Genomic DNA, 16,023 nt, shown 5'->3' with positions numbered 1-16,023 from the left:
GGCTTTGTGCCATGTGCTGGGGGAGCGTCCCCTGGAGACAGGCTGGGCCATCACAGAGATGTGTGAGCCATGGCATCGAGGTCAGAGCTTCGGGCAAGAATGGGCTCACTCAGGAGGATGGGAAAGGTGAGTGGGGGTGAGGACAGATCGCTGGGGAGCCCTGATATTGAAGGAGTTAGTTACAGAATCCTGAGCTGGGTTGTTACCGGGAACCATAAACTTGGGGAAAGAGAGCTTGAAGCCACCTCGGTTGCTGTAATGCCGTTCACAGTCTATTTGTCCACGTTCACAACTGAACTCAAGAAGACCAGTAGGAGCCCTAACCTGTTTGGCTCAGTGGATAGAGCATCGGCCTGCGGACTGAAGGGTCCCAGGTTCGATTCTGGTCAAGGGCATGTACCTTGGTTGCAGGCACATCCCCAGTAGGGAGTGTGCAGGAGGCAGCAGATCGATGTTTCTCTCCTATCGATGTTTCTAACTCTCTATCCCTCTCCCTTCCTCTCTGTAAAAAAATCAATAATATATATATATATTTTTAAAAGAAGAACAATAGGAGAGAACACCACAGGGAGATGAAATTCTGGTTGAAAATCAACCCAGGCAAAGGCCCCAGGGAGACTGATAATAGAGACCCCTAAGAGAAAGTTACTCGAATTTGGCGTGATCCTCTCAACATGTACTTATAATTCTGTGCTGGATTTCATTTTTATGCCATCAACAAACATCTCAAATGATCTAATTCACAATAATGCCTTACCATGCGACTGTCTTATAAGTAAAACAAAACAAAACCCCAAAGGTTATCTATCTTTTTATCAAGCAGTGTGATTCACCACCACGTGAGGAGTGTGCACCCGAAGCTTTGGTATATGAGCAGTTATGGTTGCGTGTCATCGGTGCTGTAAGAACCCGGTCTGCACACAGGTGGAAGCAACATGGATTCGCATGGTGATAACGCGAGGAAGTGGAACGGCCGTGTTTATGTGAACAGTTCCCCAGCCCTGGAAGCTGTGATGAGATAGGCCTGCTAATGCGAGGCAGCTGGAGCTATGGAATGTTCACAAATGTTAGCCACTTTAATGAAAAAAATAAAAAAAAATGCAGCAGAATTGAAGACATCTGTAGTCAGAATGTAAGCCCCGAAGATTCCAGAAGGAAGCTGCCGTCCGAGCTGCCCCCAGACATCTGCCCTGCCTCCGTGCACCCTGCCTCCTGCCACCCTGCTGTGCTCGGTGGGCTCCTGGCTGCAGCCGTGACCTTCATCCCCTCAAATCTGAGCTCTGCTCCCTCCACTGAAGACGGTCTGCAGTGGCTTAGATTCAAAACTCAGTTTGAAACTCCGGCCTGAGTCATGTCATTAAGTCATTAAGAGCCCGACTAAAGCCTTCCTTCTGCTCAGCTCCTCTCTGTGCTCAGAGCCTTCAAATCAATCGCAACCTTCGCCCTAAAAACCAGGTCCTTCCCTTCAACCACTGAGAGTGACAGGAGGCCAAGTCCGACCTGCCCTGGGGCTTCCTCCACGGCCTCCCTCCCACCGCACAGCCCAGGCTGTCCTTCGCCCCACCCCCTTTGGGAAGGTCTGCTCCCTAATGATTTCATCTGGAGCCAGATGATCTCATCGACCATCTGTATGAAAAGAATTTCCAAATCCACGCTAGCCGCCCCTGACCTAGTCCTCCCCAATCAGTCACACATTTGGTCCCGTTCAAGCATCCTTCCCAAGAAATTGCTGTGGGCTGCGCTGCCACGTGGAGGGCGGGGAGCAGGGCCGGGCTTGCGAAACTTTCCACTGGGCCTCCTCAGGAGACCGCGGCTCTCCATGCCTCCCGCTGCCCTCCCTGCGCTGTCCTCATCTTCCCCTCTTAACCTACTTTCCCAGCGAGTGCGCCTCCGCCCTGCGACTCTTTAGTCTAGTTCTGCGGGGGAAAGGGCTTGGGTCCCTTGCCAGGGTTCTTTAGTCTTGTTTCCCTCTTCCCTAAAACGTAGATCCATCCTTCTCTCTTTCCACGATAAGTATCTCTTGGTGGCCTGCAAACCTGACCCTGTCTCCCCACACAACCCTTGACCTTGAGCTCTCCTCAAGCAGTGGTATTCCAGGAGGTAAAACCTTTATGTGGCTCTACAGTGGAAAGCAGATTCACACACACGCACACACACACACACACCAAACAAAAAACCACACCTCTCACCTTGCTGTTCTAAGTTCTCTGTACCATCTATACCTCCAGTGTCATTTCTCACCCCGCGCAACCCCCCCCCCCACACACACACACACAGAACCCATGCTCTGTCCAAAACTGGGCTAATTTAAATCCCCAAATATACCTCCTAACTTGGCACCTCTTCCTCACAGCATTGTCTGTGGACTCTGTTCTCTCCCTGAAAATGGTCGATCCCTTCCAGTCTGCCTCAGATACCACCTTCTTCCTTCCACTGGACATGGTGGTCCCTTCCTGTGTCTGCCCAGTGTCTCCCCTCTCATACAACTTACGCTGAGTCTCGGGCTGTGTCATTGTCCACATCTCTATGGTGGCTCGCTCTCCTGGAATCGTCTTGAGCGCTGACTCGATTCTGAGACTCGCAGGGAATAACTGTCCATGATGTTGCTGACCTGAAATGAATAAACGCAGGCAGCCTGAACTTTCTGCTGTTCTACAGGCATGGGATAATCATTAATGTTTCTGTCTCTCCTCTCTCTTTTGTTTCTTAATTTGAAATGGCTTTCCTCTTTTCCACCGGTTACCTAAATTTGAACCTTCTTTGTTGCACAACTCGAGTTTTACCTTCTCCAAGAAGACTGCCCTGACAGTACAGTGATCCCTGGCCAGCTCTTTTTCTGGTCCCTGTGGTTCGCCCAGCAGATTGAAGCACTTAGTTGTCCACCTTTTTGAATGGTTCCGTGCCGTTTCATATGGATTCAACTTATCTAGTCTAGACAGCGCATTCCTGCAGGGCAGCAATCATGGGTAGCAATGCCTTAGAGTGTTTAGCAGAGCGTTGAGCATGGAGTAGGAGCTGGTGGCAGACAATGTGTTGCTCCGCCCATATTTCCTCTTCAAAGACAAACCATTGACCCGCCGGTCTCTGGGAATATCTGTCACTGCGGCTCAGAGCTGGCCCTCGCTGAGAATGGCCCTCTGTCACCAGTGCTCCTCACAGACGGTCACCCCATTCCTCCCAGGTTCTGGCCCACAGTGAGCGGCTCGGGGGGCTGGCTCGGTGCTGGCCCCTGTGACTTAATCCTAACTCTGAAGGGCCGTCTCAGTGCCCAGTCCTCACCGGATGGCCTGAGACCTCGGTGTCAGGGCATGCGGGCCGGCCTCTCTTCCGTCCACACCTGCCTTTATGTGTCTCCCGAGATAACTTTCCAATAAACCTTCTGTCCATAGTCTCCATCTCAGAGTCCGCTTCCAGGGAACCTAATCTAAGACAGGGCTTACATCTTGTCATTGTCATGCCCATCTGTTCCATTATGAAATGTTTCGTTTGGAAGTCTGCAATAAGCAGATCATTGCTTTCACATCATCACTAAATTGGTATGCAATATAATGATTCCCATTTATGAAATTTATGGACCACAAAGAGTAGCCAGATTTCTGTTAACACGGATTATGTCAGATACAGTTAGAAGATGCCAAGTAATTCCGTGCATGTTACTGAAAACACTTAAGATTTTACAGTGAAATATGTTTTTGAACAAAGTTTAAAGACATGAGAAGAAAAAGGAGCAGAAGTATCATCACAGAAAAATTTGTTTAAAACATATTGGCTATGGATGATAGTTTTTCTCTACGGCACTGACTCAACAAGCAACTCTGTATAAGCTTTCTGAAAACCTTAGGTGCGGCAGCCTGGGGAACATGAAGTTGTGGGGGGAGATTTCATGTATTCTCTGTCATATAGAATGTTTTCACCCGTGCTGTATCAAGCTCACTTTGTGAGTCATGACTAAATGGAGAGTTATGTCTGAAAAGAAAATACTTTTCAGTTTATGACTCACTTTTTAAAATAAGCACATTCCTCTATGATAGGACCCAGACAAGTAAAATTTTAATATAAACTAGATAAAAGTAAGTTAGTTTTGATGTGATTTCTAACTTTGAAGCCATTACTTTAAAAGAAATAGTTTATTTTATATTTTCCTAATTATTACTAAAGTCAAAAAATATTTTTTTTAGAAATAAAATAGTATCACGTTAAATGAAACAGGCAGCATACAGAATTGCATATGTAGTATTGTAGAAATTATGTTAAATTATACAGAGAAGACTTTAAGGAGATGTGCATGATGTGAGATGTGGAAAAGCAAGCTTTTGTCTTTCTGCATTTTCCAAATATGCTCTAATGACTATAAATTTCATCCTCAAGACATGAAATAAACTTTATTTCAAACACAAAGTGAAATCATTTTTGTTCAAGTGCCAGCTTGAAGGTGAAAGGGTTGTATTTATTTCTCTATCAAGATAGATAATGATGTGGAATCTAAAGAACAAAATAAATAGGTGAACAAAACAGACCCAGAGACATGGAAGCATGGAACAGACTAAGGAACCTGAGAGGGAAGGTAGGGGAGGGGGAAGAGATCAACCAAAGACCTTGTGTGCGTATATGCATAACCCATGGACACAGACAGTGGGGTGGTGAGGCCTGGGGTGGGGGTTGGGGGTGGGCTCAAAGGGGTCAATGGGGAAAAAGGGGTCTTCTGTAATACTTTCAACAATAAAGATACATTTTTAAAAAGAGATGTGTTAAGATGACTGTGGATTGGAGGATGGCTTTCCATCACTATTTGGCATCTCCAGGACAAAGGAAGACTCATAATGTTACTTGAGCTCCATTTTTAAAATTTGTAATTAGTGGCCTTGGAATACATCAACTGTAAGCTTATTTGTCCTCCTAATATGCTATAATTCTAAAATTTAAACAAGAAACTCTTTTTTACTTGGCGTCCAGGTCACTGCATTTTCCTCGTTTTCTTTTGTACCTTCTCCCTGTCTTAGCTTCTTCCTTATTTCACCAACCTACACATACTGAAATACCCTGTGAGCTCCGTCTTTATTCATACTCTGTTACTTGATAATCACATTTACTTGCATGGATTTAAAAGCCATACACATGTTGAAACTCCTATATATATTTATCTGACTGGACATCTCTGACCGTCAGACTTGCATCAACCACCAACTCAGCAATGACGTCATAGGCAAAGGGAATTTTCCAGCTCCATTATAATCTTACTAGAGGCCCGATGCATGAAATTTATGCAAGAGTAGGCCATCCTTCCCCCGGCTGCCAGCACTGGCTTCCCTCTGGCACCTGGGTCCCGGGCATCCCTCCGACTTTGTCCGGAAGGACATCCAGAATGAGGTCCGGAATGACGTCCAGTCTGATTAGCATATTACCTTTTTATTATTATAAATAGGGGCCACCATCATATCTGCAGTTCATTGTTGACCAACACCTCATTCTGGTGCGCAGGTCTGTATTGGGAAACGTTAGCAGGGTCTCAGGCCATAGACTAGATGGGTCTTTAGTTCCATGCAATGCAGATGTGACTTCATGAGTTTTCTCCAGCAGAAGTGATGACTGAAGTTGTGGAAATAGATGAGAATGAAAAGGAGAGGTATTAGGGTGACTAAGGGCATTCTGGTGATTGACAGCACAGAGAGGAAATGGCCTAGCAACGGGAGGACATTCACTCAGATAAGATAGTGTCTCAGTGCTTGCTGCACATGGGATGCTCAGTGAGTGTCTGATGACTAAGTGGCTCACTAAATCAAGGCATCCTTACCTGAATGATGATACCTGAATTGGCTATGATTATCCTGGAAGTGAATAATCAAAATCCTGACTCAAGAGTTAACATTTTGAATTCCTAGGAATCGGTGATAATTTATAATTATCCTATATAATAAAAAGGTAATACGCAAATTGACCGAACGGTGGAATGACCGGTCGCTATGACGTGCACTGACCATCAGGGGGCAGATGCTTAATGTAGGAGCTGCCCCCTAGTGGTTAGCTCCCACAGGGGGAGTGCCACTCAGCCACAAGCCGGACTGATGGTGGGTGAGCACAGTGGTGGTGGCGGTAGCGCTAAGGATGTCCTACTGTGGCTTACATCCCCTGAGGGCTCCCAGACTGTTAAAGGGCACAGGCCAGGCTGAGGGATGCTCCCCCTCGAGTGCACAAATGTCATGCACTGGGCCTCTAGTTCTTTAATAACCCCCTTCCCTCCCAAAGAAATGCATTTTCTTGCTCCCTTTTTCACCACGAACATGGCAATTTGGGTTTCTTTTGAGGTAATAGTATAACTACTTTAGGCTGCTTATTGACATGGCCCCAATTATCAGCTCTGAAGTCAGATTGTTTGGCCTAATATCTTTTTTAAAATATATTTTTATAGATTTCAGAGAGGAAGAGAGAGAGAGAGAGAGAGAGAGAGAGAGAGAGAGAGAGAGAAACATGAATGATGAGAGAGAAACATTGATCGGCTGCCTCCTGCACTCCCTATAATGGGGATCGAGCCTGCAACCCGGGCATGTGCTCTGACTGGGAATCAAACTCTGACCTCCTAGTTCATAGGTTTCATAAATCAATGCTCAACCACTGAGCCTTGCTGGCCAGGCTGTTTGGACTAAAATTTTAGCCCTCCTTCTTACTAACTAGGTGACCTGGAGCAATTTACTTTACGTCTCTGATTTTCTTATTTAATTTTATTTTTGGCTAAATAGAGGTTGAAGTGAGTAGTGCATTTACTGTGTGTAACGTGACTAGAATAGTGCTTGGCCACACCGACTGCTCATCAGTTGTGCAGTCATTGCTGGGACACCCCAAGCACTGCCCTCCTTCCTTCGAGGTCCTGCGCTAGGAATCCCTCAGCTGAGAACGAGGTGCACTCCATCGAAGCTCTCTTTCCACCTGCACTGGATTTGTTGTTATAAATAAAACAACAATAACGAGAACAACTAAGTACAACTCTCCCAGGCAGCCCACCTAATGGGCCCATCTTACTGGATTCACTGTCATTAGCCACCGCCAAAGGCATTTCCAAGTGAGGTGCTTGTCCCTGCTGTTGGCTTTTGTTTTTAAGTTTGTTTTTGTTTTGGGGGTTTGTTTTGTTTTTTTGTTTTGGGGGTTTTTTTGCTTGTAACCACACCAGCCTGGTGTCTCTGACAGTTATTCCCACTGAGTCTCTGGTCCTCTAGCTTTGGCCTTTGGCCTCCGCGTGCTGGAATCCTGTCATTTCCCGGAAACCAAGCAGCTCCTTTGAGCTGGTCCCTCCCATCTGCAGAGTCAAGGACACGGTGAGGAGCTGTCCAGCATTGCCACACCTCCCACCGCGCACCTCTAGGCTCAGGGTGCAGCCTGATGAGGAGTTAGGAGATGAGCAGCTGTCGCCTGTGCTAAACCATGCCTACGTGTCTGCCTTCCTCAAGTGTAAATTAGATTCTCGCCTCGCCAGGAAGTGTGGGATGACTCAGCCTCATTTAGTCTGGGCTGCCTCTGCGGCCTGGTTGTGTCAGCCAAATAATCATGGTCTTCCCAGAATCCTCTGTTCATGCAAAGCTGACCGTCTGTCGAGCATGATTGCACAATTCTCATTTGTCTGGCACTTCAGCACCACCTCCTCACACATCGCCCCGGTTTTAGACACTGTGAAAGCGGGACACCCTCCACTCCTCCATGTGTGAGCCTGACATGGGCCTTTACCTGGTTACCCCGGAAGCATTCAGGGTCTGACTCTAGTTATAAATCTGGAGACAAGAGTGGGGCATGGGGAGAACTGGTCTTTGCTGGCGGGCAGCTTGCATCTCGAGAAAGGCAGCGCTGTCACCGGGCAGGAGAGGAGGGGTCTTGTCTTGAAGGGCGAGAGGAGTGGGAGGTGGCCCGGGCTGTTGGAAGGGAGCTTTCCACACACCCCACTCAAAGCGACGGGGACCTGTGTTTCTCCATCACATGCCAGCCACGCAGAGAACTGAAAGGTTCATCGAGATTCATGTTGAAGTTAGTGATCTGCAGAATGAAATGTTTACTTGCTTTTTCGTTGTCTGTATAAATGGGTGAGTTTTAAGTTTATTCCTGTTTTTATTTTCGCTCAGTGAGAAGAAAACCATTGCTTTCCTTCTGCACCTGCGCCCGGAAGTTGGGGATTTAACCTTGTCCGTCTCGGCCTGTGCTCACCAGGACCGGCAGCCGGACCAGCGCAGTCCCCAGCTTCTTCTCAGGAAACGGAAAGGTCCTGCCGTGAGCAGCAACCACGCGTCTCCGTCAGCCTGGACATTAATGAGCAGCCAGCCAAGTGATCACAGATGGCGAGTCCTGTCTCCACGGGCTGCCGAATTCTCACCCCTGGATGTAGATTGGGTTTTCCTACATTTACCCCTAACCGGTACCCACAGGCGCTCCCATAGCCTTTCTGTTTCCCTGAACGATGCTCAGTGCAATCACTGCGCGGGGCATGCAGGGGCAGCCGATCAAGGATTCTCTGTCATCATTGATATTTTTCTCTCTCTCTCTCTCTCTCTCTCTCTCTCTCTCTCTCTCTCTCTCTCTCTCTCTTCCTCTCTCCCTCTCTGCCTCACTCCCTCTCTCCCTCTCTCCCTCTCTCCCTCTCTCCCTCTCTCCCTCTCTCCCTTCCTCTCCGAAATCATAAAAATATATTTTAAAAAAAGATATTAGGCCAAACGATCTGACTTCAGAGCTGATAATTGGGGCCATTTCAGTAAGCAGCCTAAAGTAGTTATTATACTGGTTCCTCAAAAAAAAACCCAATTGCCATGTTAGCGGTGCAGGAGGGAGCAAGAAAATGCATTTCTTTGAGAGGGAAGAGGGTTATTAATGAATAATTATAAATTATCACCGATTCCTCTTAAGTTGAGTTGGGATTTTGATTATTCACTCCCAGGACAATCATAGCCAATTCATGTAGCGTCATTCCGGTGAGTGTGCTTCGGTTTAGTGAGCCATTCGTCACCAGGTACTTACTGAGCGTCCACTGTGATTTGTAGATTCTTCCTGAAGTTCAGGAAATGAACAGCTTCATCAAATGAGCAGAAGTGAAAAGAATGCTGATGTCCAGAGCCATCTTCCAAGTCATGCCCAGAAGCAGCCTGGCGAAGCCGTCGTGGGCTGGGCACCCATGCCATCTGGGGCGCTGCGGCCAGGATGCCTGCCGCTGCCCTGCCTCCTGCCTGAGCACCGCCAGCCTGGGTCTCCTGGCCTCCTCTCTTCTATGCATAGGTGGGCAGAACAATAGTTCCCTAGGACGTCCACTCCTGAACCACGGGAACCTATGCACATTGACGTTACGTGGCAAGGCAAGAAAGAAGTGAGGCTGCAGATAGAACTAAGCGCTAATCAATCTTAAGGTGGGGAGATTATCCTAAATGATTCAGATGGGCCCAGTGCAATTATAAGGGACCGTGTAAGCGAAAGGGGGAGGTGGGAGAGCCACTGTCAGTGCGATGCACTGTGCAAAGCCTTGGCCAGTCCTAGCCGGTACAGAGTGTCGGCCTGTGGACTGAAGGGCCCCAGGTTCAATTCTGGTCAGGGCACATGCCCAAGTTGTGGGCTTGATCCCCAGTAGGGGGCATGCAGGAGGCAGCCATCAATGATTCTCTCTCATCATTGATGTTTCTCTCTCTCTCTCCCTCTCCCTTCCTCTCTGAAATCAATAAAAATATATATTTTTAAAAAAGCCTTGACCAAAATATACCTGGCTTTGCCAATGTCTCAAATTAGAGCTCCAGGTAATTTAATTTTAAGTCATAATGCAAATTGGTTTCCTGTCTCTCTGTCTGCAACTCTCTGTGTATGTCCTTCTCTCAAATAATCGTATAATAGATAATATATTTAGAGACTATATAAAGTATTTCTGGAAAGATGCAGGAGAAACTGTTGACATGTGTTGCCCCTGACGTGGAGGATAACTTGACTAAGAGTTTTGACATTTGACTGATGATATTTTTATTTTTGAAAGTATAAGTTTTATAAACCATTTACAGCCAGCAAACATCAAACTATAAAGTCAAATGTGCAAGACTATACCATTCTTCTTGACAGTCACCGAAAGAATAAGAACTTGATGGTGGAGAAGGGGCTGGCTGAAGATGGCGGTGAGGTAGGTGGTGTGTAAAGGTGGTGGGAACATCCTAAACGTGCACTTATTCCTAGTGTCAGTTTTTCCAACCCAGCTTACATCCTTGACAATTTCCAGCATCTTCCTCCTTGCTCACTTCCTCTTTAGGGGCAACCTGATTTATGATGCTGCTCTTCTAGGGTTCGGCTAGGATAGATCGAATGCCTTCCACTTTCACTGTGCCTCAGGGCTTCCACTCAGTATGACCTGACCATCTGCACTGTCCCCCACGGGCATGCTCCCTGCTCTGAACGTAGGTATATTAACTCATACGTCTGAAGGTCATTGCGTTATTAGGCTAGACCAGTGATGGCGAACCTATGACACGCGTGTCAGAGGTGACACGTGAACTCATTTTTTTGGTTGATTTTTCTTTCTTCAATGGCATTTAAATATATAAAATAAATATCAAAAATATACGTCTTTGTTTTACTATCGTTGCAAATATCAAAAAATTTCTATATGTGACACGGCACCAGAGTTAAGTTAGGGTTTTTCAAAATGCTGGCACGCCGAGCTCAAAAGGTTCGCCATCACTGGGCTATAGAGTGAGGTTTCAATATTCTTGTTTTTTGAGGAAATCACTAAAGATCCTGCGTGTAAACATGCATGTGCTAAGTCTATGAAAAGTGACAAAAACGAGGAATGTTTCATTATGATATTTTATTATGGGTGTCTGTAAGAAAAAATGATCAACAACCACATACAAGCTTACAAAGTGAAATTTCAACACATTCCCTGTGTTATTGTGGCACATCAGCCCCATAATTTGTGTGTTGTTGTTGTTGTTGACTTTTACACGATGAAGGGATAGTCCTCTACAGTGACATGCCAATCAACCTTGTTGGACAGGAGACCTGCACAGATGGTGTGCATTCAGTATTTGGAATGAAAGGCAACAGTTCTGGCCTAGAGTTTTAAAAGTGAAAGTACGTTAGCACCATAACATGGGTCTTCAAAGTCTCCCCAAATATTGGTCATCTTGATCATGCTAGCAATGACGGGGGAGGAGGAAAGCACCTTTAAAAGCAGCTGATATCCAAGATTAAAATAATGGTGAATCTTAAAAAAATATTTTTTTAAATTTTTGCACTACACGCTACATTTTTAAAAAACAAATATTTTAGAAAATAAATCAATGCAATTCATAAATTTTACCAACTTATACATTTTTTTTTTCATCTTCTGGGACTTAGAGACTTCATCCGTGTTTCTGACCAGGCTGAGGTAGTTAAAACAGGGAGGTCTTTTCAAATTGTATGTCTGAATATTTCAGAAAGAATGGTTGTTCTTGAATTATAAGCATAGTCATTGCTCTGCACATGGGTTGGATTCAAAGAAGTAACTCAGTGTGATTGTATGAGTGTTGAAGTTTATTTATTATAGCACCATTGAGACATTTTGAAATTGAAATTTTTAAAAAAATAGAACAAAAGGCATTTGAACTGTATTTGGTGAAACAGCAAAAAAAAAACACAAAAAACTATCCTTCTTTGTCAAATTATACTTTTTCCAAAAATTTTGGAAATAAATAACTGGAATTTAGTTGGCCACTTGTACTGGTTGACAAGATTAGAACAAGAGGAACACATATGGAGTGTGAGGTTTTTGGCTGGGATTTTAGACAGAGTTTGGCTTATAGAAAGCAAACAGGGCCAATGTCCACACCGAATTCTTGATCGGGACCGCCAACATCATAGGGCGCGAAGTCCACAATAGGGAGTCTCACCGCCTTGCGTGTTCGATATTCGAAGACCGTTTTGCCCCACTCGCCGGTGTGTTTCTGTAAAAAGAGCAAGAACAGGTAAGTGACCATGACATCACGGTTCCGTTCAGACGCTGCTTCCCGAAGGCGGCCCTGCTCAGACGTGTGCCTTTAGGCGATTTCGTTATATGAACAACATAGAGCACATTTGCACAGACCTCGGTGGGACAGCCTGCTCCTCCCACACACCGAAGCTGGATGGTCTAGCCCGGAGGGGGCAAACTTTTTGACTCAAGGGCCACAATGGGTTCTTAAACTGGACCGGAGGGCCGGAACAAAAGCATGGATGGAGTGTTTGTGTGAACTAATATAAATTCAAAGTAAACATCATTACATAAAAGGGTACGGTCTTTTTTTTTTTAGTTTTATTCATTTCAAACGGGCCGGATCCGGCCCGCGGGCCGTAGTTTGCCCACAGCTGGTCTAGCCTGTGGCTCCCAGGCTGCAAGCCTGTAGAGTGTGTTACTGTACAAAACAACATGAGATTACGTCAAGCACAAGAGAAACGATGCAGCCAAGAGACATGGCAGCCATGAGACATAGGAGGCCGTTGCTGGTGTCACAGGCACACTGTGACACAGCACACCTTTTTCTGTATTAGGCAGAGTGCGTAGTAACCAGATGATCTGATAACATTTATATTATGGATTTAAGTTTCAATTGCTTTCACTGCAACTGCTTTTTACCTAGCGGCCGAGAAAAACGTATTTATTTTTCGTGGTATTGAGCATTTCCTGCAGCAACTCAGTAGGCTCTATATAACTAACCCCAAACGCCTTCCTTCTCGTGTTCGCCCTCATTGTTTTGATGTCGTTTCTAAATAGTTAGTGAGGTTCAGCTAGAGCTGCTGAGCTCAGGGTGGCCCGGGCTGAGGGGAAGGCCACACTCACCGTGCAGCCATCCTCCAGGACTGTGTATGTGAACTTGCTGTTCCCCTCCGCCTTGAATTCGCCTTCATTGGAGCCCATCAGCTTCAGGGCTTTCTTCACGTTCCCGCTGGCGTGGTCCATGTACGCGATGCTGTTCTTGCAGTGGTACGTGATGTTCTGGGAGGCCCGGCTGGAGAGCAGGCGGAGGAAGGCGAGCTGCACATCCAGGACGTCCTCGGGGAGCTCAGCGTTGCCGTAGCTGAACTGCGGGGGGAGCACAGCCAACAGGTCAAATGTTTCAGGTGCAACAGAGGGACTCACGCTCGTAGTTTGGCTATTGTAATGTAGGTTGTTCATATATTTTGTTAAGAATATTTTATATGTGAACTTTTCTTAAAGCATCGTTGATGTACTGTATGATGTGATTCCAGATGTACAACATAGGGACTCTACATGTATATGACTTGCAATGTGATCGCTGAGAGAAGGCTGTAACCATCTGTCACCGTGTGAACACGTGTTTGCTACATGTACAACATAAAATGTCAGAGTAGGAACTGTCTGGGGAGTTAAAAGGTGGTGGCGTTCTTCATGGTAGCTTAGCTCTTAAGAGAGAAGTCACACAAGGGTTAGAAGTGGCCTCCTGAATGTATAGTCAGTTGGGCTCTTCTGTTTATTAACTAACCGTGCTTTGTGGTGAACAGATAGCAGGACCCAGGCCGGCCGGCAGGTAAGGGTGACTTAGTGTCAGATGAGACCGGGAGCCCCTCTCACCTGGAAGCCCCCATCCATGGTTTCCCCGAACCAGACGTGCTTCTTCTCAGCGCCGGAGTCTGTCCACCAGCGCTTGCGGGGGGCGCTCTGAGGACTGGCGCTGATGCAGGTCTCCCCCGTCTCCATGTTGCAGAACACTTTAATGGCGTCCATCTTGCAGCCTTGGTTAGGGTCAACCCAATATTCTCCTAATAGTCACCAAACAGGACAATGGAACTTGGTTATAGAATCCAGTACTGAGATTTGGACCAGAGTGATGTTGTGTGTTTGCCTGGTAAGACATTCGGAATGTTGACTGCTACTGGGTTTGCATTGTATGTACTTACATTTATAGTATAGCGTGACGTACGCTCTTTGTCTAATCCAGATCTATGCCGTAAGCCTAAACCCAAAGTCCCCATGGTCGACTGTCCTCTATGTCAAGTCATTTCCTGAAGTGACACCAAGGCGGTGTTCCATGTCAAGGTAGATAAGAGCTTGAAGTAATGGTGTCTTTCAGAAAGAATTAAACCAATATAGGCAAAACCTTATACTATTGCAATATGAAATTCCATGTAATATTCTGGAATTTTTCATTTGGATTTTTTAAATAAATCAAATTATTGAAAAATTAAGTCAAATTATTAATTTTTGACTTATTACAAAAATTAAATTGCATTATTTCAACAATTAGATTGCAAACTTTGTCTGCATCAAATTACAGTGATAACCATTGCTTTGTCACTCAAACGGGCCTGTGATGATGTGCATAAACATACCAAACTGATTTGTGTTACACTTTCTGCGGAACTGTCTTTAAATGGTCCTACTCGGGGTCCTTTGAAGTAGTTCATGTTACACTTTGAGTTCATGCTTTCTTCTCCGTGTCAAGGGGTTCCCTTCAGCCAACGTCTGGAAGCCCGTTTCTGCTCTACCAGCAGCCCCCGCCCCCCCCCCCCCCCCCCCCCCGCCCGCGGCAGGTTCCCCTTCCCTATGTCCCCGGCCGAGGCCCCACCTACCGCTCTGGAGCTCCGGGTGGCAGAACTTCAGGTCTCGGCAGTTCCGGGCCGGGTTTTTGCGAGACCCGTCAGGGCTGATGAGGTTTTCCACTTGTCCGCTGACTGACTTGAGGGAAGTCATAATCTCCTCGGTGTTGATTTTGAAATCCAGTGGTTCATCTCCGTAATAGGGGGCAAACCCTCCTGCCTTCTCCCCTCCGCCGCCGGAGATGGCCACCGCGCCCCCGCCACAGCAGGGCCCGGGCGCGCCGGGGGGTCCAGGCGGGCCTGGCTGGCCGGGGTGGCCGGGGGAGCCCTGGGGAAGGGAGGAACGTCCATCACTGAGCTGTGCTTGTTTGGTCTCCATGAGAAAACATGTGAAGCCCCAGAAATGCGACTAAAGACCATGGACGCCTTGAGACATCATCATGACTTCAGCAAAGGGCGACGTGACCCAGTGGTGGCAAACTTATCATGATTCTGATTCGCTCTCAGGAAAGGTGTTGTTCTGCTGTGTGAGAGGCGGTGGTGCTGGAGCATGAGTTTCACTCCAGGAGGCTCCTTCTGGGTGCGTGACGTGAGCAAGGCTAATGCGGACCGGGTGTCTCCCGTGTCAGTCCCTCCCGTGTCAGTCCCCTCCCATGTCAGTCCCCTCCTGTGTCACGCCAGCATTAGAATCCTGAGCCCAGGTTTGTCATTAACTTTGTGTCTGTGGGCCGATCACTTACTTGCCTTTTATTTGCCACATGTGTGCCTTGTGGGGGGAATAGTCTGTATTCCACTGACCCCAAAGGTATAGGATGGAAAGGTATTAGGAAGGAAGGTATCAGTAGCAAAACAGAAATCCCGGAAGCTATCGGAGAACTAGAATGTACGACACACGGGGGCGGCAAAGGTATGTTTACAGTGTGAGCACATGGAACGCGGAGCTAGTAAAACCACTGTCGTTATCATAACCGCGCGTCCTTTCCCCTGGGAACCGCCGCAAGCCCACGCTTGCCCACCCTGCATTTGCAGCTCGTGTGTTCGTCATGGTTGTGAGGCTCCAGTGGCAGAGAGCACAGGCGGACGGGCTTAGGTCTCTATTAGGTTACACCTGGGAACTGATCAAACTGTAAAAGGCTTTCTCCTCGATGCAGTGTGATGGAGTCTCAATGTGGTGGAGAATGCCGTCAAGTCATTGCGCATTTTCTAAATCAAGTCGGGTGACTGTGTACTGTTGAACTCTGGTTTCAGAATATTGCAAAGTGTTTCTGAACATGTGAAGGTGCGAGCAAGTTGAATGCGTGCGTCTCTGAGGATGTCTCACCTCGGATCCTCTTTCACCTCTGTTCCCTCGAGGCCCTGGTGGTCCGATGGGCCCTGGATGTCCACTGGTCCCGTCTTTGCCGGCGGGCCCACTAGGTCCAACGGGTCCCTAAAACAGGGTCATGATGTCACAGTGCTAGGACCTTCCTTCCGCGCCAACAGGGCGACGACATGCACCTTCCCGCTCTC

At 46.9% G+C, this 16,023-nt stretch overlaps 1 protein-coding gene across 1 annotated transcript in view; it reads right to left on the bottom strand.

Moving 5' to 3' along the window:
• Window positions 1–10,789: 10,789 nt before the first annotated feature.
• The window catches only part of COL3A1 (collagen type III alpha 1 chain), a 38,151-nt gene continuing 32,917 nt past the window's right edge, over window positions 10,790–16,023 (bottom strand). The window contains exons 47-51 of the mRNA XM_036319803.1: window positions 15,836–15,943; window positions 14,548–14,842; window positions 13,550–13,737; window positions 12,797–13,039; window positions 10,790–11,924 (exon numbers count right to left, since the gene is read on the bottom strand). Coding sequence (XP_036175696.1) covers window positions 11,778–11,924; window positions 12,797–13,039; window positions 13,550–13,737; window positions 14,548–14,842; window positions 15,836–15,943 — 981 coding nt within the window. The 3' untranslated portion in view covers window positions 10,790–11,777. The remainder of the gene's footprint in view (window positions 11,925–12,796; window positions 13,040–13,549; window positions 13,738–14,547; window positions 14,843–15,835; window positions 15,944–16,023) is intronic.

The sequence above is a fragment of the Myotis myotis genome, unplaced genomic scaffold, assembly GCF_014108235.1.
Source record: "Myotis myotis isolate mMyoMyo1 unplaced genomic scaffold, mMyoMyo1.p scaffold_m19_p_8, whole genome shotgun sequence".
In the NCBI taxonomy this organism is placed as follows: domain Eukaryota; kingdom Metazoa; phylum Chordata; class Mammalia; order Chiroptera; family Vespertilionidae; genus Myotis; species Myotis myotis.
This window is presented reverse-complemented; position numbering and strand designations above follow the sequence as displayed.